General features: G+C 48.1%; 1 protein-coding gene and 1 pseudogene across 2 annotated transcripts in view; both read right to left on the bottom strand.

The window, feature by feature from the left end:
• The window catches only part of NALF1 (NALCN channel auxiliary factor 1), a 615,113-nt gene that overhangs the window by 25,691 nt on the left and 567,650 nt on the right, over positions 1-21,772 (bottom strand). For both annotated transcript variants that reach the window (XM_055426664.2, XM_055426665.2), the window contains exon 2: positions 3,754-3,925. In XM_055426664.2, coding sequence (XP_055282639.1) covers positions 3,754-3,925 — 172 coding nt within the window. The remainder of the gene's footprint in view (positions 1-3,753; positions 3,926-21,772) is intronic.
• Positions 18,544-19,161, bottom strand: LOC129556500 (large ribosomal subunit protein mL49 pseudogene; annotated as a pseudogene).

Here is a 21,772-nt window from a genome sequence, read left to right as displayed (position 1 = left end):
CAGGAAGCGTCTAAAGTCGGTGACGTTTCCCCCAGACCCGAAAAAGGACAGCGCCCTCTTTCCCGGTCTGTGTTCCTGGATGATGCAGATGAAACGTCTGACTTCCAAAAACTCAAAGGCAGTTAAAAAATATAAGATAGACTTTCTGCACACGTTGTGCCGAAAGAGATTAAATTCCACGTGAAGCTTTCGAATGGCCTTAGAAGTATGCAAAGAAAGAGACAGACGTGAAAGCAAGGCTTCAGATTCAAACTGAGAGAGAAGAGACCAGGAAGCAGGAGACAGACAGATGCCACCCCCTTGGTCTGAGGCTGCTGTCGGCTCTGAGAAGCTGCTGACCTTCTCGAGGGAAAAACCTATCTGTGTTTGCATGAACAAGTGTTCCACCTCCACATGGAATTCCAGAAGTTTCTCAGAAGTCTTAAAATCATGGACACCTCATTGACACCAAAGTCAAAAGATGAAGGCCTTATCTTGATGACCATTTGTTGAAAATGTTCTATAGAGGTAAATAACTGAATAGCCTGTGACTGCTGAATTCTGGCTCCAATTCAATGGAAGGAGGTGTTACTGTCTTTCTGTTTCTCCCTCCCTTTCGTTCTGTCCTCCCAGCGGAGAGGAGCTGTACAAAAAGTGATCTCAGCATCAAATGAGTGGAGCCACATTGACAACTGGCCAATCCCCTTCCATTCCTCGGGTACCCCGGCCGTGACCCGTGGGTGATGCATCCATGACGTATCTCAGGCTCCCCGCCCCGTTGGTAATCCTTGAGCCAGACGTGCCTGGGGCTGTCGCTGTTGCTGGTTTCCTGCTGAGAAGACAGAGGCTCAGAGAGGACGCATCGCAGAAGCAGAAGGAGCACCCGCACCTGTTAGCCTTCGTCCAGATGATTTCCCCACAAGTCTGGGCAGCGCAACCGTCCTCCAGGGTGCAGGCAGGTCCTCAGGGCAGAGCCTCGCTGGATCGTCTCTTCAAAGCTCATCACTGAGAACAGTACGGCCAGTGGATGGGCATGGAGATAAATGCTCAAGAAAGAATCTGGTAAATGCTCACTTATCAAAACTTGAAAATGCCCCAACTCGAGCCATCCAGTTATGAGGACATCACGGGGCACTTTTTGAGAGGAAACGGAACAACAGCTCTGATGGGTACATCAGGGCGGCTGCATGGACCATACTCACCCACCTACTCAACGTTTATGTTAAAAAGCAATCTCCTCTTCTCCCTTCCATCTTATTCTAAATGGTGTAATGCTTACAAATATCCAGAAATTGAACGCAGCTTTACTGTTCTGCCCACTCTGAGTCACTTGATGAAAGAAGAAAACATCATCAATGGGAAATACGAGATAAAATTGCTCCTGGTCCTTAGTGTGTGATTCCAGCACACACACACACACACAAACACACAAGTAACTTAAATGAGCATTTCTTTATACTCTTGGTATACACACACACACACACACACACACACACACACTTATTTAAGTATATACTTGGGCTTCCCTGGTGGCTCAGATGGTAAAGAATCTGCCTGCAATGCAGGAGACACAGGTGTAATCCCTGAATTGAAAAGATACCCTGGAGGGGGAAATGGCAACCCACTCCAGTATTCTTGCCTGGAGAATTCCATGGACAGAGGAGCCTGGTGGGCTACAGTCCATGGGGTCACTGAGAGTTAGACACAACTGAGCAACTTTCACAAATATATACTTAAATACTTATACTTATTTAAGCTAAGTAAGTATTTATTTATTAGCACCTTTTTTTTTTGTCAGAAAGAGGCACCAGAGATCAAGTTGCCAACATCCGCTGGATCATGGAGAAAGCAAGAGAGTTTCAGAAAAACATCTATTTCTGCTTCATTGACTATGCCAAAGCCTTTGACTGTGTGGATCACAATAAACTGTGGAACATTCTGAAAGAGATGGGAATAGCAGACCACCTGACCTGCCTCTTGAGAAACCTGCATGCAGGTCAGGAAGCAACAGTCAGAACTGTACATAGAACAACAGACTGGTTCCAAATAGGAAAAGGAGTGCGTCAAGGCTGTATATTGTCACCTTGCTTATTTAACTTATATGCAGAGTACATAATGAGGAACGCTGGGCTGGAAGAAGCACAAGCTGGAATCAAGATTGCTGGGAGAAATATCAATAACCTCAGATATGCAGATGACACTACCTTTATGGCAGAAAGTGAAGAGGAACTCAAAAGCCTCTTGATGAAAGTGAAAGAGGAGAGTGAAAAGGTTGGCTTGAAGCTCAACATTCAGAAAACAAAGATTATGGCACCTGGTCCCATCACTTCATGGGAAATAGATGGAAAAACAGTGGAAACAGTGTCAGACTTTATTTTTTTGGGCTCCAAAATCACTGCAGATGCTGATTGCAGCCATGAAATTAAAAGACACTTACTCCTTGGAAGGAAAGTTATGACCAACCTTGATAGTATATTAAAAAGCAGAGACATTACTTTGCCAACAAAGGTCTGTCTAGTCAAGGCTATGGTTTTTCCCGTGGTCATGTATGGATGTGAGAGGGTGGACTGTGAAGAAAGCTGATCGCCGAAGAATTGATGCTTTTGAACTGTTTTGTTGGAGAAGACTCTTGAGAGTCCCTTGTACCGCAAGGAGATCCAACCAGTCCATTCTAAGGGAGATCGATCCTGGGTGTTCATTGGAAGGACTGATGCTAAAGCTGAAACTCCAATACTTTGGCCACCTCATGCGACGAGTTGACTCACTGGAAAAGACTCTGAAGCTGGGAAAGGTTGGGGGCAGGAGGAGAAGGGGACGACAGAGAATGAGATGGCTGGATGGCATCACCGACTCTGTGGACATGAGTTTGAGTGAAGTCCGGGAGTTGGTGATGGACAGGGAGGCCTGGCGTGCTGTGATTCATGGGGTCGCGGAGAGTCGGACACGACTGAGCGACGACTGAACTGAACTGAACTGAACTGAGGGGCAAAATGAGCAGGCAATGGCAAGCCACTCCAGTACTCTTGCCTAGAAAATCCCATGGATAGAGGAGCCTGGTAGGCTGCAGTCCATGGGGTCGCTATGAGTTAGACCTGACTGAGCGACTTCACTTTCACTTTTCACTTTCACACATTGGAGAAGGAAATGGCAACCCACTCCAGTGTTCTTGCCTGGAGAATCCCAGGGACAGGGGAACCTGGTGGGCTGCCGTCTATGGGGTCGCACAGAGTCGGACACTACTGAAGTGACTTAGCAGCAGCAGCAGCAGGGGCAAAATGACTTCAGAATTTATTCTGCACATTTTTAAGAAGAAATAGAAAGAACAGAAGTGCAACTGATGGTTGGGGAAAGAAGAGACGTATTGCCAAATATTCAGTGATGGCATTCCGACCTCAACTTATTGCTGGTTTGAAGAAAAAATGTAATTTTACTGGCCTTATCTCCTCATCTGTTCTCAGGTTAATACAAAGATACGGCAGGTGGAACCCAACCGTCTCTAAGTCAAATTTGGAACAAATGTAACATTGGCTGCCATGTTGCCATGTTACCCTTTTATGAACATAATGATGGTGGTCACAGACAGACAAGACATCGCATGGCATTTCCAAGTCAGTTTTGGGTCCTTTGCGGGGGGCCTGTGAAGGAAAGCATGGAACAGTCCTGGCCGGACCTTCAGGGCTTTGTGGGTAGGAGGAGATCCCCAAGCAAACAAACCCCTGGTGCCAACGTGAGTCCACCGCCTGGGCTGGGTGCCCGCCCCGCCCAGCACTGTACCTGTACAGATGAAACTGGAGAGGCCCCCGTAGATGACTTCGTCATTGTCAGGCAATATGAACGGACACCGCGTCTGAACCTCCAAACAGTATTGCTTGCAAGGGATCGTCTTTCTGCAGTTCAGCTGCGCAACTTCAAAGTACTGGGAACACAGCCAGGCTTTGTAGACGATCTGAAACAGAGAAGAATCAGAAATAGGGTGGGATGACAACAGTTCTGACTAACGGAGGACAAGCTGTCCTGGGAGAAGCATGCTGGGGCTTCGAGTGGCTCCTAAGAAGACGCGCACTTGGAGAAAGCCTGTGACACAAGGCCAGCAGCAGGCGATGTCTTAGCAGCAGCGAAACACTGTTTACGGAGGCCTTCGGAGGACGCAACAGGTGATGGGGGCGTTCGAGTGTCAGGGGTGCACATGCTAAGTCACTGCAGTCATGTCTGACTCTTTGCGGACCTGTGGACTGTAGCCCCCCAGGCTCCTCTGTCCATGGGATCCTCCAGGAAGAGTACTGGAGTGGGTTGCTCTGCCCTCCTCCCGGGGATCGTCCCCACTCAGGGCTCCTACCCACATCTCTTACGTCTCCTGCATCGGCAGGCGGGTTCTTTACCACTAGGGTCACATGGGAAGCCCCAACTCAAGTGAAAAACTGTGAAGTTGAGCAGGACCTGAAGTTTTCAAAATCCAGTGATAGACAAGAAAGGAAACAACCGTGTGGATCCACTGGGGTTATTTACTGCAGGTGTGAGGTTCTGGGCCCTGCAGCTGTTCAGTCGCTCGGTCGTGTCTGACTCTTTGAGGCCCCAACGACTGCAGCACGCCAGGCCTCCCTGTCCCTCACCAGCTCCCTGGAGTTTGCCCACGTTCATGTCCATTGCATCAGTGATGCCATTTCTTTTACATGGGGAAATTTTTTTTTTTTAATAAAAGGACAAAAAAATGTTTTGTTTGTAAAAAGGTGATGCTTTTTTGAACTGTGGTGTTGGAGAAGACTCAAGAGTCCCTTGGACTGCAAGGAGGTCCAACTGGTCCACCCTAAAGGGAATCAGTCCTGAATATTCATTGGAAGGACTGATGCTGAAGCTGAAACTCCAATACTTTGGCCACCTGATGTGAAGAACTGACTCGTTGGAAAAGACCCTGATGCTGGGAAAGGTTGAAGGCGGGAGGAGAAGGGGATGACAGAGGATGAGATGGTTGGATGGCATCACCGACTCAATGGACACGAGTTTGAGTAAACTCTTGGAAAGGTGATGGACAGGGAAGTCCGGCGTGCTGCAGTTCCGTGGGGTCGCAAAGAGTCGGACACGACTGAGGGACTGAACTGAACTGAACTGATGCTTTTTTGTATAGAAGGACCAGAGCCCTGCAGACGCCGGCTATTCCTGCTATAGACACTAGGTGGCGCTGAGTCCCCGTCAACGAGGATGCCCTAGTTTGAGCTTGAACTCCAGGGCCCTGGGCGGACCGCGGTGGGCCCTGACATTCATGTTTCACATCAGAGGCACTAAGGATCTCTCCCTCCGAAAGCCCAGAAACACCCAGCCTAAATCAGATAGCTTACACTCGTGCCGTTGTGAGGAGCATGAGTTAGGACTGCTCATCAGATCTTGGACCTTCAGCCTCTGGGATTGGCATGAATATTTGATAAGTATTTGCTTAACTTAACGACATGTGAAAGGGCTATGATCTCATCTAACCCTCTGTCGTTGATAGGTATTTCGGAAAACAAATGCTGGGGGAAAAAAACAGGCTTTTCTGTATTATAAGGGAACAAATTGAACCTAGGTCTCAATAAAATGATGACAAAGTATCCCACCGTTGCCACGGCTGTGACTCGGGTATTTCCCTGATGCTTGGTTCTATTCTTCTGTTTTCAGGGTTAATACTATTCAGGTAAGATTTTGTCGCCTATGTCTTCCCTGGAAAAGTGGGTGGTTTGCAGTTAAATGTACACTGAGAGATCATAAACACCGGACAATAACAGCAAGAATAATAGGAAGTGTGTGTCACTGACACACATTTTTCCCCATGTAATTCTCAGCACATGCATTAGCACAGGGATGATAATCAGCAATAGGAATAAGTGGACAACCCAGAATCCAAACAGAATCCAGGTAGCTCTTGCCAACATCTGTAAGGAGGATTCTTGAGTCAGGAAAAGCAGAGAGAAATAAATGGCTCTGAGACACTTTCCAACGCTGCCCTTTAAGAATTTTTTGAGGGGCAGGCATTGAGAAAGTTAGGTATTTTCTGGTGGCACAAAACCAGAGAAACAAAATGACCCTGAATGTTCTTTGGAAGGACTGATGCTGAAGCTGAAGCTCCAATACTTTGTCCACCTGATGTGAAGAGCTGACTTGTTGGTAAAGACCGTGATGCTGGGAAAGACTGAGGGCAGGAGGAGAAGGGGGCGACAGAGGATGCGATGGTTGGACAGCATCACTCACTCAGTGGACATGAGTTTGAGTAACTCCCGAAGTTGGCGATGGACAGGGGAGGCCTGCTGTGCTGCAGCCCTTGGGGTCGCAAAAAGCAGGACACGACTGAGTGCGTGAACAACAGAGGGGTTTTCAGACAGACGCCCACGATGAAAAATGAATACACTTGTCTTCCTTCATAGGAACGCCACAGTATAAGCAAGGCCAAAATCTTTTCTGTAACGGCTTCGCCTTCTCCTACAGAGTGACATACTGGGTCATCACTTTTCTAGGTGTCACTGAATAGTATAAATGGTTCTATGATGCTAAAGAATAATTTGGGGAAGGAACAAAAATAGAGTTAAGGTCTTCTGGTGATAAATGGACAGTTAAACTACTTTTAACCCCCTTCTCCTGGAGGGTTTGCACTTCCTCTCTCCCTGGAAGCAGTTTCGTTGCTAGGTAACTATGCTCCCGGAGGACAGCCCCCACCCCTGACCCCACTGCGCACTCCTCCCCTTGGAAATCACGGCTGAGTGTACCACTTGGCCTGACAGTGCCCAGCCTGCAGGCACCAGGAAATATGCTCCAGTTACAGTCCAGAAAAGGAACAGACGAACTAGACTGCTAAAGTGGCCTGTGTAAGAAGGTCATTGGCACTTAAACAGTTGCATACCAGTTTTCTCTTTTTCTCCCAGAGCATTTTCCCATTTGTTATTTTCCCCCATGAAATCCTTGAGACAGTTTTGGGAAATATTCTACAAATAAAGAACCCGATTATGGAGAGATTATCGAAGCAACCGCATGGAGTTCAGGTCAGCACTCCCTTCCTGGGCCCTGGGGCAGCTGGGTTGCTTCTGAGGAGTGGAAAGGGAGGGTGACAAGGCAGGGGCCGGGTCTCTGGAGTCCCCGAGGGGAGGAGGGCAGTTCAGGGGGGGAAAGGTCCTCTGGAACGCCCAGCGGAGCCCCTCATTGTAAAGTGAGAAGGGGGCTGGGAAAGCTCACAGTTGATGGCAACCCCCAATCCCTGCCCTCCTGGGTGGTGTTCTGATAACTCAGCACATTATTGGGGGAGGCATCCACTGATCCAGTCGTAACCTACTTTTTTTTTTTTTTTGGCAAGTCACCTCCATCCCAGACCCGCACTTTCTTGTCTTCCCTTGAAACTGCACTGTGGGCTGTAGCGAGCACCCCTGCCCCCACTCCCACCTCTGGCTAATCCCCAGGTCTTCTCTGCACCAGCATCATTTGACACATCCCCTTGGTTACTGGGGCCTACTGGATGGTACGAGGCAAGGAGGGGACCCCAGGGAACTGTGGTCCACTTGACTCTTACACCAGACTCTTGATGAATTTACTGATTATTTTTTTAAAGATGATTCTCAGTTTTCATACAAAATTCTGGCTGTAACTGGCAGGAGGCAGGAGCACGGTTGAGAGGAAAGCCCCAGAGATGGACTGTTGAGAGGCATCTGCTCCCTGATGGTGGGAAGTGAGGTTAAGCCGCGGGACTCTGGGAGGGGGTGCTTTATGTGGGTAGCAGGAGGAGCCGGAAACAGCCACCGTGCTGCTCACTACAGCTTGCATCACGGTTTTCACCCGCGTCAGCACACACCAGGTCCTGATGCTGGGAGGTCCCAGCGACCTGGGCTCATCTCCTGGAGCGCCTGTCACAAAATGCCCAAGACTTGCATTTTTCCCCATGGGGCTTAGAGTCTCATTTAAGTATACTTGTCTCCATCCTCCCAAATTTATATGCACGTTTTAGAGCAAGGGAACCAATTTATATTGCAAATACATGTTAGCAGGCTGAAAAAAAACATGCCGGTCACAATTTTTCATTATGAAGAAAAATGTCGGGTATTGAAAGTGGTCGTCATCGTCACCGTAGAGGAAAGCTGCTTTCTTTCCCCTTTCCTCAGTGTTACTAAGGGCTGGCTCTTTTTCCATGGGTAGGCCGTGTTGATGCACTTTATGAGCTCCTTTGCTGTCAGCTCTTATGTGTGAGTGGCCTGTGTTTTGAGCATGCAGGGTGGGTGTGTGGGGGAAATAATTGGTTATGCAAGCAATAGTCTGCCGCGGTGACGGCCTCCGGCTAATGCACTCTGATGCGCCAGGCATGTTGTTACAATTCTAAGTGGAGGAGAAGGTCCGAATATATCTTCACATTCATATATCTGAACCTCTTTTGTCTAAATCCGTGTCAGTGTCTGGCTAAGGCACAGGCTGCACCCAGAGCCTGGGAAGACTGCTGTGCTTTAAGAGGAAAACAAAAAACCAAACCCTGCCTGCAGGTTGAGCCAAGTCCTCCTCCGAGGATACTCAGAGACGGGCAGCCTAAGGAGACAGACTCCTTGATCCGCCGGAGATTCAGAGTGTCAGCAAGCACAGCTCGTCCTGCCGTATCTTGGCTCCATCTCTGAAATAAAATGCAAATGCCTTCCTGTTTTCTCTCGGTGGCCCACTTTGCGGCTCCTGTTATGACACTTGGTCTAATCCCCTGAACTTCAGAACGACGGCCCCGCTTCCCAGCGCCGCCCTATGTTTGCAAGTCCACCCCATCCATTCTCGCCCCCGCCCAGAGCCCTGGGCGCAGTCCCTTCAGGGGAGGGCATGGGTAAGGGATGAAAAGGCAGGCCCGGCCTGGCCCGTCTGCCCGTCAGGGGTGGTACCTGGAGGTTCACAGACCCTCCATGGGCAATGATGACAAAAGGCGAATCCACTCTGGGAGCTTCCTGGACTAGAGGATGTGCCCAACCGGTGATGATCTCAGTAACGAAGGAAACCAGGGAAGGATCGGCAGTGTGTCCACCGTCTGGGGGACACAGAGCCAGCTGGCTTCTTCTTTCCCTCCTTCCACCATCAATAGACGCCCTGTGCTGGCTGAGACAATGCCGGCCTGGCCACGTCTTATCTCCTCTTCCCATCTCACTATGGTTTGGTGTCAGCCAGAACCACCGTCCGGAGATTTGCTCTTTCTATGCAACCTGGCCTCTGTGATGACAAACCCAGCTGCTAGAATGGGCTGCTTTCTTATTTGCCCTCTTGGCAGCAGTGACTGACGCTGATTAATAAACTATTTCCTGAAATGCCGATCCCTGATAAGGAGAATCCTATCCATCCTGGGCTTCTTCCTCCCCCGCCAATCAGTACATCATTGGTTGCTTTGCTCTAACTGTTGTTTCCCCCAAGTGTCGCTGTGCCCTGGGCTTCTGTTCTAAACTTTCTAAGGCACGGTCTTTAAGGTAAATCGCCCGCTCTCAGGACTCAGCTGCAGTCTTTAAAACAGGGAAGCCTAAATCTGTGTTTCCAGGGCACCCCTTTCTCCCTCTCTCTCATCTGCTCTGTCTGCAGGCTGTGTTCTCTGTGTTTCTGTGGGCAGGCTCTTCAGCATCTTCGCTTCTCCAAGTCCGGAGTGGAATCCAGCCTCTGCTCTTCAGAGAGAAAGGGGGCGTGAGAAATCTGGGGGTCACCCGTGCCCCTTCTGCTCTCCCACAGCCACTTACCCAGGCTCTTTGGCCCAGGGCCTGCCGGCCTGCTTCCTGAGCACCAGGCCTGCCAACCTCTGGATGTCGGTTGGCACTGTTGTTCCAGCCATTCCCCTTGCTCGCCTAGCGCCTCCGCCTCCGCGGCCGTGCCCCGCTGCTTCAGCCGCACACTGCGCTCCGTGCGGGCCCGCAGCCGGCAGTTGGGGTAACCACTGTGAAACCCATCTGGCGGCGTCAGCACCCCGCTTTACATCACCCGGGGCCTCTCAGCGGCACTCGGGGGGAGTTCAAACTCCCCACCTGCACTTGGAGCTTTGCGACCTTCCTTGCCCTGCTGAGCGCTCCAGCCTCGGACCAGCCCGACCCGCGGCCGTGGAGGGTGGCGCGCAGGGTCGGCGATGCGCCTCGTCCCTGAGACCTTGCACTCTGCTCCCCGGCCACCCGCGCACAGCCCTCAGTCTGGGCGGTCCCCACCCTTCCCGTGTGATTTCATCCGTACACCTTCCTGCCGCAGATCTGAAGCCCACCCCTCGGAAGCTCCTGGAACATTCTCTTCCTGTGGACTCACGCTAAGGGTGACACCTGCTTGTCTGCCTCCCTTTTGGCCCCCATCATGGGACCCTGTGCCGACTTTTTATTCTTGGCGCCTGGATGTACCTGGGAGAAAATGACCATCCATAGAGTTCTTACTGGAGATTCACACCGTGGCCTTCACGTATGCAGAGTGTGTGTGCGTTTATTCGCTGTTATGTCCGACTCTTTGTGACCCCGTTGACTGTAGCCCGCCAGGCTCCTCTGTCCATAGGATTCTGCAGGCAAGAATACTGGAGTGGGTTGCCATTCCCTTCTCCAGCGGATCTTCCCGACCCAGGGATTGAACCTGGGTCTCCTGCATTGCAGGCCGATTCTTTACTGTCTGAGCTTCCAAGGCAGCCTCCAGGTGTCCACTGTACGCTCTGGCTATTTGGTTCATGTGAGCCAGTCCACTTGACTCTGAGATCCTGCAGAGAACGGACTCAAACTGTGAACTCTGATGTGCTTCCAAGATATTGAGTCCTATGAATCTCTTTAGAGGTATCAGCAAACTCCCTTATGGGAGGACAAATAAAGCCTATAGAAATAAAAAGTGAAATGCCTACTTCATGACTTGAATCTCTCTTTCTAAGCAGATACCGTGGTTTGGGTGCTGAGAAACAACACGGGGTGGGGTTGTAAGCAGAGAAGGACTTCCACACAAAGAGGAGGCAGAAGGTGATCCAATGAGTAGGACTCAGGGAGGCCTGCAGAGCCCTGAGGGTGGAATTTGCTCTGAACCTACCATTTCAGATGGACGAGTTGCTCTGGCTGGGGTTACGGCAAGGAGTGTCCGGAAGCCAGACTACACTAGCTCATCCCTTTCCAAAGCCGTTCTATGGCCCTTCCAAAATGAATGTTCATAATGATCGAAGTGGGAGAAGTGAAAGCTCATGTTAGTGGCCAAGCTGTCAGGAGCCTTGGCGTGGGCATCAGAGAGGAAGGTCAGCAAGAGCCCAGCAATGAGCGACGGGGGCGCGAGGCCAGGGAGTATTTGGAGAAACGCCTGGTCCTGAACCATCACACCAGCACCTTCCTCTTTATCCGGCTGGGAAAACCAAGAGCATATTCAGTATCTACTCAGGGACGGCTGAGAATTGCCAAAACATCAGGCAAGGCTTCCCCTTTCTTTACGGATAGCTCTAACACTGCAGCCGCATTCGCAGTGATGGACCCCTTGAATGAAGGTGCCATGTCATTTTACACGGCCCAAAGAAGCCCTCGAAACCCTGGGTCTTGGACTGCAGATGGAGCTTTAAAGATGATGAGCGTGGCTTAACTTTGGGAAAATTCAGGCATGAGGTGAGCAAGAGGACACAGGGAATATGCTCAGCATTTTAATAACCCTGAAGGTCCAAGATAGCAAACGAGTCTATTGGAACATAAAAAGAAAAAGGAAAGAAGTTCTTTAATGGAAACCACCTCTGCATGTCGGCCATGGGTGGACATAAGAGCAGCTTTCTCAACAGCCTTTTCAGGGGTCAGGAAAGGAAGGGGACAAATGGCAGCTTCTTCTGTAGACCGTCAGCCAGTCAGCACCTTGAAACTGTGGCAGTATTCTGTCCCATGGTCCTCCAGATACACCATGTATTTAACGAGGTCTTTACTAACTCCCTTCAAAGTGCCAATGATCCCATTAGAATTTATAGCTTTAAAAAGACAGCTGGGAAACACTTCGACATAAATTCAGTCTGGAGTCCCTTACTTAAGTGAGTTGAGAACGCTGAAATGGATTAAAAAGTTGGGAATTCAACTTTTTGGAGAAGGAAATAGAAGTAAGTCTGTAGATAAATCTGAGACTAGCCTTAAGCATTGCAAGGATAATGCATTCATCAAGGAAATGGGAGTTACTACAATAGACTCTCCTTATTTTATAGCACTCACATAGAAATTTATGGAGCAGTTGATTAATAAATGAATGTTATAACCCAGAATCTAGAGAATGTCTAGAAAATATCAGTGCATTCAGTAGAACTATTATAGGTAACCAATACACTAACTAAAAAAATGCAGATGTATTTTTTTCCACAAAACTAAATAGAATGGGACACACTATAACTCCTTCACTTAATGGAAACACGTAATAAAGGTCTAAAGAAAATCAACGCATAATTTTATCATAGACCCCAAAGTAAAACAGGGAAAACTTGCAGTAATAAAGTAAAATGAGTTATCTAACAATCTGATCATTTTACATAACCTTGGACTATAATACTAGCATACAAAATGCCCAGGGTATACATCTAAGTTTTCTACTTCTTTGCAGTATTGTCAAGACGTTTATGATGAATAATGCATGGTAACAAATCCTTTATGGTATCAGAGGCATGTGCTATGCTGTGCTCAGTCACTTCAGTCCTGTCCAACTCTTTGAGACCCCACGGACGGTGCCCGCCAGGCTACTCTGTCCATGGGATTCTCCAGGCAAGAATACTGGAGTGGGTTGCCATTTCCTTCTCCAGAGGATCTTCCCAACTCAGGGACTGAACTCACGTCTCTTCCATCTCCTGCATTGGCAGGTGGGTTCTTTACCATCAGAACTCCCAGGGAAGCCCATTAGAGGCACAACGGTTGCCAATTAAAACAATAATAATGTCTTTGCCCCTCGGTTGAATGGACACTGCGTTCTTTATTTTTCCCATGGGTGGGAAGCGGCACTTCCGGTCCTTTGTCATCAGGTCCAAACTCAACAGCTCTCACTGTGGTTTTCTGCTTTGCTCTGGCAGGCCCTGTTCTGAGGACCAGGGACAGGAGGGATGACAGCTCCTTACGGAGATGATGAGGCCCCCGCCAGTGTCTTAGGGGTGCGGCAGTGTGGCGCGTCACGTGGCCCTTGAGACGAGCCGTTTATTGACACCTGGTCTTTAGATAGCAGGATCACAGCCAGATAAGTGCCAGCGAGCCCGTCAGAATTTAGAGCTTTAAAGAGTGACAGAGTGAGCACTCCACGACTCTCAGTAGAAGAGGGTTGCAGCCTGTTATCACGACGCGGGAGGGGCCAGCTGACGGCCTTTCTGAATTAATTTTTGTGGGAGAGCAGTTGCTTTACATCATGGTGTTAGTTTCTGTCGTACAGCAAAGGAAGTCAGCCACCCATCTGGATCCTCCCCAGCCAGGTCAGCTCAGAGCACTGAGCAGGGCTCCCTGGCCACACAGGAGGTGTGCGTTAGTTACCTATTTCATGCACAGTATCCACGGTGCACATGCTGGGAGGTTGCAGCTGACGCAGGAGCTGACTGGTTGCTTCCAGCCTTGGCTTTAAAGGTATCATTGGATCCATCCGTTAATCCACATCTGTTTATTGAGAGTCACCTGTCGGCCTGGCCGTAGGGAATTCCCACCAGGGTGGAGGGCGGCTTGAAAGCTTCGTGAAGAGACATTTTCCCTGGCACCAAGCATAGCATTGTTAAAGAAAATCAGGCGAGACACGGTGGACAGTGCGCTACCAGCAGGTGCTTTGGTTTGGAGGAAGCAGCGGTGAGTGATGTCTGATCCTCAGCCTTTCCCGGTGGGGGGGTCTTGCCTCCACGTTGGCTGCCGACTGATCAGGGCAGGGGTTTGTCGAAGACTGGATCAGCTGTGGCAATGTCTTAGAAGAAGACAAGAGTGAGGTCTGCCACATCGATTGACTCTTCTCTCCACAAACGATCTCTGTGTACCAGGCAATGCTATTTGGTAGCGTTTTGCCCACAGTAGAACTGTGTTTAAAACTGGAGCCAATCCTCTCAAACCCTGTCACTGCTTTATCAACTAAGTTGATGCAAGATTTTAAGTCTTCTGTTGTCATTTCAACAATCTTCACAGCACCTTCACCAGGAGTAGTTTCTGGACACGAAACCACTTTCCTTGCTCACCCATAGGAAGCAGCTGCTCATCCTTGCAAGTCTGATCATGAGGTTGTAGCAGTTCAGCTGCATCTTCAGGCTCCACTTCTCTTGCTGTTTCCACCACATCTGCAGTGACTTCCTCTACTGATGTCTTGAATCCCTCAAAGTCATCCATGCGGGTTGAAATCGATTTCTTCCAAACTTCTGTTGATGTTGATATTTTTATTTTTCCCATGAAACAAGACATGTTCTTAATGACACCTAGAGAGGTGAGTCCTTTTCAGGAGTTTTTACATTGACTTTGCCCAGATTTATCAGGGGAATTGCTGTCTAGGGCAGTGATAGCCTTACTAAATGAATTTATTAAATAATGGGACTTGAAAATTGAAGTTTCTCCTTGATTTACAGGCTGCAGAATAGATGTGTTACTCTTGCCTGGAGAATCCCATGGAGGGAGGAGCCTGATAGGCTAGTCCATGGGGTTGCAAAGAGTCGGGCACGACTGAGAGACTTCACGAGAATAGATGTGTTAACAGGCGTGAGGGCAACATGAATCTTACTGTCCAACCCCATCAGAGTTCTCCATCAGGGGCATTATGAATGAGCAGCAGTATTTTGAAAGGAATATTTTTTCCTCTGTGCATTTGGTCTCAAGAGTGGGTTTAAAATAGTAAACCATGTGGCCAATAGTTGTGCTGACATCCAAGCTTGCTCCTTCCATTAATAGAGCACAGGAAGGGTTCAGTTCAGTTCAGTCACTCAGTCGTGCCCGACTCTTTGCAACCCCATGGACTGCAGCACGCCAGGCCTCCCTGCCCATCACCAACTCCCGGAGTTTACACAAATTCATACCCATTGAGTCAATGATGCCATCCAATCATCTCATCCTCCGTCGTCCCCTTCTCCTCCTGCCTTCAATCTTTCCCAACATCAGGGTCTTTTCCAATGAGTCAGTTCTTCACATCAGGTGGCCAAAGTATTAGAGCTTCAACATCAGTCCTTCCAATGAATATTCAGGACTGATTTCCTTTAGGATTTCTTTTAGGTTGGATCTCCTTGCAGTCCAAGGGACTCTCAAGAGTCTTCTCCAGCACCACAGTTCAAAAGCATCTATTCTTCAGTGCTCAGCTTTCTTTATAGTCCAACTCTCACATCCATACATGACCACTGGAAAAACCATCGCTTTGACTAGACTTTGTTGACAAAGTAATGTCTCTGCTTTTTAATATGCTGTCTAGGTTGGTCATAGCTTTTCTTCCAAGGAGCAAGCGTCTTTTAATTTCATGGCTGCAGTCACCATCTGCAGTGATTTTGGAGCCTCCAAAAAGTCTCTCCCTGTTTCCATTGTTTTTTCAGGAAGGGCCGTTCAGCATAATTCTGAAGGGTCACAGCATTTTCAAAATGATAAATGAGTACTGGCTTCAATTCGAAGCCACCAGCTGCATTGGTCCCTGACAAGAGAGGCAGCCTGTCCTTTGAAGCTTTGAAGCAAGGCATTGACTTCTCCTCTCTAGCTATGAAAGTCCTAGATACCTACAGATGTCTTCCTACAGAAGGCTGTTTTGTCTACATTGAAAATCTGTTGTTTAGAGCAACCACCTTTATTAATACTCTCAGCAAGATCTTCTGGAAATACTGCAGCTTCTATATTAGCATTTTCTGCTTTATCTTGAACTTCTGTGTTATGGCCACCGCTTCTTTCCCTAAACACCACGAAGCAACACCTTCTGCAGCTTTCAGCTTTTTCCTCTGTAGCTTCCTCACTCTCTCAGCCTTTATACAGCTGAAAAGAGCTGGGGCCTTGCTCTGCAAGAGGCTTTGGTTTACGGGAATTTTGCGACTGGTCTGACCTCTCTAGACCACTAAATCTTCCTCCACATCAGCAGTAAGGCTGTTTCACATTCTTATCATTGGTGTGTTCGCTGGAGGAGCATCTTTAGTTTCCTTTGAGAACCTTCCCTTTAACATCCACAGCCTGCCTAGCTGTTTGGCACAAGAGGCCTAGGATTCAGCCTGTGTCAGCTTTCAACATGCCTTCCTCACTAAGCTTAATTATTTCTAGCTTTTGATTTACAGTGAGAGACACATGACTCTTCCTTTCATCTGAACACTTAGAGGCCATTTTAGGGTTATTAACTGGCCTAATTTCAATATTGCTGTGCTTCAAGTAAGACCTAAGGAGAGGGAGAGAGCCGGGGAATGGCCTGTCAGTGGCGCAGTCAGAACACACGCAAACTCTGTCGGTTAATTTGGTCATCTTATATGGCAGGGACTGTGGGTCCCCGAAACAGTATCATAATAACATCAAAGGTCACTGATCATAGATCGCCGTAACAGACATCACAGTAATGAAAAATTATTAGACTTACCAACACGTGACAGATGCTGTTGGAAAAATGGTGCCAACAGACCTGAGACCAGGGTTGCCACAAACGTGCAATTCGTAAAAGACACTGAAAGGAAGCAAATGCCGTAAAACCGAGGCATGCCTGTGCTCACTTCCTCAGCTAGGTATCAAAGCCTTGTCCACATCAGGTGAGTGTGGTTGCTCCAGTTTCATGAGCTGAAAATTACGATTCAGAGAATTTCATCAATGCCCAAGTCCCATGGGCAGAATATAGCCAAGCCTGGCTGAGTTCAGGCCACCTTACCCTGCACTCCTGCCCTGAACAAAATGTGCTCTGTTGTACCCCACAGACCTGGTGCAAAGAAAACATTAACTTCTGAGAGTTTGTGTAGGTTGTTCCTGGGTCTTCTGGGGATAGACACTGGAGATTTGAACATTTTTAATGCTTTGTGCTTTGTTTCATCTTAAGAAGATACTCCAGCCACTGCTATGCATTTTCCTCTATAGTGAAAGATTTTCAATACAGCGAAGCATCACAATGTTTGTGATCTTATTAACACACGCTCGTAACTCCAACCACCGTTGACATGAGTAATGCTGTTGTTAATGAGGAAAGAGTCAGGATTATGTCTGCAAACAATTGTGCTGTGTGCTCAGTCGTGTGAATCCATTGCCTGTCACTGAAACTAACAGCCTCCACCAACCACATCAGGAAGCTGCTTTTCCTAGTCCTGGCCCTGAATCCTCTCTCTCTTTCTCTCGCTCTTTCTCTATTTCTCCTGGAACGTTTATTCGACTATTAAATTATGTAGAACAGACACCAAAATTATTTATCTTTGAAACTGCACTTGATAAACATTTTCACTATGTCCATTTAAAATCTGAATATATTCCCCTTTCATAGATATTTATTTACAAAGTGTTTCGACACACATACAGACACAGACATATACACACACACACACACACAGAGACATGCACACAGACACACACATTTCTTTTTTTTGACAGTTTCAGATGATTATTTAATTTGTAAATATTGTACAAATTTTAATAGCTTAAATTGTATATACAGCCAAATAAAAACTTGCATTAATGACTGGTGGAACTGGTGTGATAGGATTGGTGTGCCACACTCCCTCTTTTTCTAAACTCAGGTCGTAGACTTGAGAGTGGCCTGGAATCTGCGGGTTTATTTATACAAGGCAGTGCTGTCCCTGGGCACAGTGTTGAATTATTAAGGTCTTTGGAAGATATACCCATTTTACATATGAAGAAACTGAACCCCAGAGAGGGTAACTACCTTGCTGAGGTCAGAGCAAGTAGGGGAGCCATGCTTTGAACCCTGTCTTGAATCAGCTTGATGCTGAGGTGGGGATGGGGTGGGATCTCAGGTCTCTGGCCTTGAGGACTCCCAAGGTGGGGCAAGTGTGAAAGTCCCTTGGCTGAGGCAGGAGAGGGCGATAGGGACAAAAGGCCAGTATCTTCCTGCCTCAAGCACATTGTCCAGCCTTGATACTAGGTCAGCAACCTGGGAGGGATGGCTGTGGGCTGCGCCAGGAACTCTCAAGGAGCCCTGCAGGCCAGCTAATCACTTAACTTCCTGGAGCTAGAAGCCCAGTCAGATCCAACTCTAATACAGAATGAGATGCAGGCCACTTTTTACCTCTCCATGGGTAAAAGGAACAAGCCCAGGGTCTGACTTGCGTGGCACTTGGAAATGAAGACCTCCAGGATCTGTGTCTGAGTCATCTGGGTTCTCTGTAGCCTCTACCAAGCCAGGTCTGACCCAGAAGAAGGGCTCAGGGATTTTTTGCAGCAGTGAAGGTCTGCAGGCCAAGGAAGAAATGTGCCCTGTGGGTCTGCCCTGGGGTACCCTCTGGTAAACCAGGCTGGGCTATTGCTTTTGAGAGAGGGGCAGTTAACACAACCTCTAAAGCTTGAGTAGCTAAAGTCAAGGAGCTCCAATGAAGGGAGAGCAGGATCATGCCAAAGTGGGTAAGGGAGGCAATTAACACTCCCCTCGAGCTTGGCTGTTTCTGGTGCGTCTCCAATGTTAGACAGCCCTCCTCCAGTGCTGGCACCCACACAGAGTGCCATTTTCTCCTTGACGCATGCAAGTCCTGCTCCAAAACCCTCAGCCCTGGTCTCTGTACCGTCTCTTTCCTTGTTGCTCCAACAGCCTCCTCCCTCCTCCTGGGATCCCCGGGACTCCAGTCTGAGGGGGACGCTGTCACAGAGCCTGCTCAGCTGGGCATCAGAAGCCCTTCTCCAGGAACCAGGCTTTGAGCTGCTGATCAAAGTAGCCTTTGATCCGAAGGGTACCAGTCACCTCATTGACCTGGATGATAGGTGTCTTCCCCAACAGTGGGCTCAGAAAATCTTCCACATCCTTCTGCAGGGCCCAAATGTCTCCCTCCACCTTCCGGATCACAGTCATCTGACGGTTTCCATGCATGATGTCCTTATAGACTGGGATGTTGTGCATCCGAGAGCACCGCACGAAGTAGGGCAGGTTGGGTGGGGGGTCTCTATGGGGCTGCCAACCACAAGGAGTGGGATAATGTTCATGCTTTGGGGGCTTTGGGATGCTGGTGGGGGTTAACAGGCGCTCCACAAAACGGTCTTCATCCACGGACTCCGGGAAGCGGGGGTAATCAGGAATCCCCTGTGTCTGGCTCAGTCACCGTAATCCGCAGCCCAGCGGGACACCGGTTCTCCATCCCCGCAGCACATACTGAAACATAGTCGCCGCCATCTTGAACTGGCCCCTAACTAGTTTTCTGCGTGCGCAATCCCACACATTTCTTTATAGTTGTCCAGGTTTCATTATCTCATCAAGGAAAGAACATCCCCTGCCTTTCCTCTTACAGAGGACTTAGAGCTAACTCATTCCTTACAAGTGAAAAATAAAAACACCTGATTACTCTCCACAGCCATGCACCATCCTTATATTTTTTCCTCTGGGTAGAATTATGACCCCAAGAGCCTTTAGAACATTTAGTTCCCTTCATGAAGGTTGTTTTCTTGAGGGTCAGTGAGTGGGGAGGAGAACGATTTACCGGAGTGAACGCCTTCGTTTAAACATACAGCAAGGCCGAACTAACCTACTGGAGGGGAGACGCTGGGTGGGAACGATCAAAAAGCGGTGCTGTTTGTGTGCTGTCAAATCCAGAAGTCAGGAAATCCTGTCAAAATCAGGGTTCGGTTTTATTCCTTAGAATTTAACATGTTCTTCATTGTTTAAAGTCAGTTTCGGCCAGAAAATGTATGCTGTTGCAAGAGTAAAACAAGGTTAATTGCATATTTATTGGAATTTGTTAACATTTAGATGGAAATTGCTTCTGTTCAGTGAAAAATTACCCAGTAACCTGTTTCTTTCACGGAGTTCACATGTGAGAGGTCATGTATTCACTGTGGAATAAGGCGAGTAGGTGACAACACATAAGGTCCTGATGGTTGAAATTCAAAGTCCAACCGCCTGAAAAAATTTAACGCCAGTTTCCTGACTTCTCAGAACTGCTGTAAATTTGAAGAAATAGAATGATGATTACAGCAAGTTGGTGCTTTCAGATCTTATAAAAACAGCCTCTAACGAAAAACAAAGTTGATAAGCACCGACACTCACACAGCACTTGTCTGTGCTCAGTCACTCAGGTTTGTCTGACTCTTTGCAACCCACTAAGGCTTCCCTGGTGGCTCAGGTGGGAAAGCGTCTGCCTGCAATGGGGGAGACCTGGGCTCAATCCCTGGGCCGGGAAGATTCCCTGGAGGAGGCCATGGCAACCCACTCCAGTACCCTTGCCTGGAAAATCCAATGGACAGAGGAGCCTGACAGGCTATAGTCCACAGGGTCGCAAAGAGTCGGACACAACTGAGTGACTTCACTTTCACTTTTGCAACCCACTGGATTATAGCCTGCCGGGCTCCTTTGTCCATGGGACTCTCCAGGCAAGAATACTGGAGTGGGTTGCCATTTCCTTCTCCAGGGAATCTTCCTGACCCAGGGATCAAACCCGGGTCTCCTGCAGCTCCTGCATTGCAGGCAGTTTCTTTCTGAGCCATGCATACACCAGAAGCTGTTGGTAAAAGTATTACTTGATTCTCTCAAGAAACCCCTCAAAATAAATAGCAGTATTTATCTTTTTTTTTTTTAAACAGAAGTGAAAAAATGAGGCAGAGAAAGCTAACTCCCCAACTGAAGTGAACAAGCTAAGCCAAGGGGCCAGAACTTACACACAGGCTGGCTATTTCCAACTCCTGTGCACCCAGCCATTTAGCTATGAGACCTCTGTGATGACTGCTAGATATTCTATATTCTCAAAAGTGCGTGGTCTATTCATCACTGTATATGTTGTATGTAAACATTCTCATGTTACATCACCTCAAGATATTTCTTTTTGGCCAAATAAAAAGTGAAGATGGAGCAAGCCAACATACCGTCAGAACAGGGTAGAAAATTCTTTGAGGTTGTATATCATTCATCATCAACGGTTCTCTTCCTGTTTGAGTCGAAGCTCCAGTCCCTCTCTATAAATCTTCCATTTTATAAATCACAGATGCTGTGTACTTCCACACAGACTGTCACTTGTGTGTAATATTTTCCCCCAATATTTCTGTAGAAAAAGAGTGACCTCTAGCAAGCAATGCAGTTGCTCCCAAATGCTGCAGTTCTGACTGGCTGTGAATCAGGCTACACCTGCTTTTGCCTTAATTTCTCCTTGGAGGCTGGTAGTGTTGAGGCAGTCTGTCACAGACTAGATTCTTCATCAGAGCTGCACTTTATCTGATATTTGTAGAGGTGCTTGAGAAGGTTCTTGAGCCCCTCGGATTGCAAGGAGATCAAACCAGTCCATCCTAAAGGAAATCAACCCTGAATATTCATTGGAAGGAGAGATGCCGAAGCCGAAGCTCCAATACTTCGGCCACCTGATGCAAAGAGCTGACTCATTGGAAAAGACCCCCTGATGCTGGGAAGGATCGAAGGCGGGAGGAGAAGTGGGTGACAGAGGATGAGATGGTTGGATGGCATCACCGACTCAATGGACATGAGTTTGAACAAACTACAGGAGATAGTGAAGGACAGGGCAACCTGGTGCACTGCCGTCCATGGGGTCGCAAAGAATGGGACACGACTTAGTGACTGAACAACTCTATGCCTAGCATTGTGCCTTGATCTATGAAGAGTTACTGAATGGGTTAACTGTCGCAGCTAAAAATGTTCAAGACACAAGGTGTGTAAAAAATCCTTCCTAGATAGATGTTTGGTAAACACCATGCCTGCTGAGAACGTTTAAACATCATTATGAATGAATTTGGGCCTTCTGATCAAATAGTCTTGATGGCCACTTTAAGTTAACATTTGAGCA

Source organism: Moschus berezovskii, chromosome 13 (assembly GCF_049115385.1).
Source record: "Moschus berezovskii isolate FMDL1 chromosome 13, NW_MosBer_1.0, whole genome shotgun sequence".
NCBI lineage: Eukaryota > Metazoa > Chordata > Mammalia > Artiodactyla > Moschidae > Moschus > Moschus berezovskii.
This window is presented reverse-complemented; position numbering and strand designations above follow the sequence as displayed.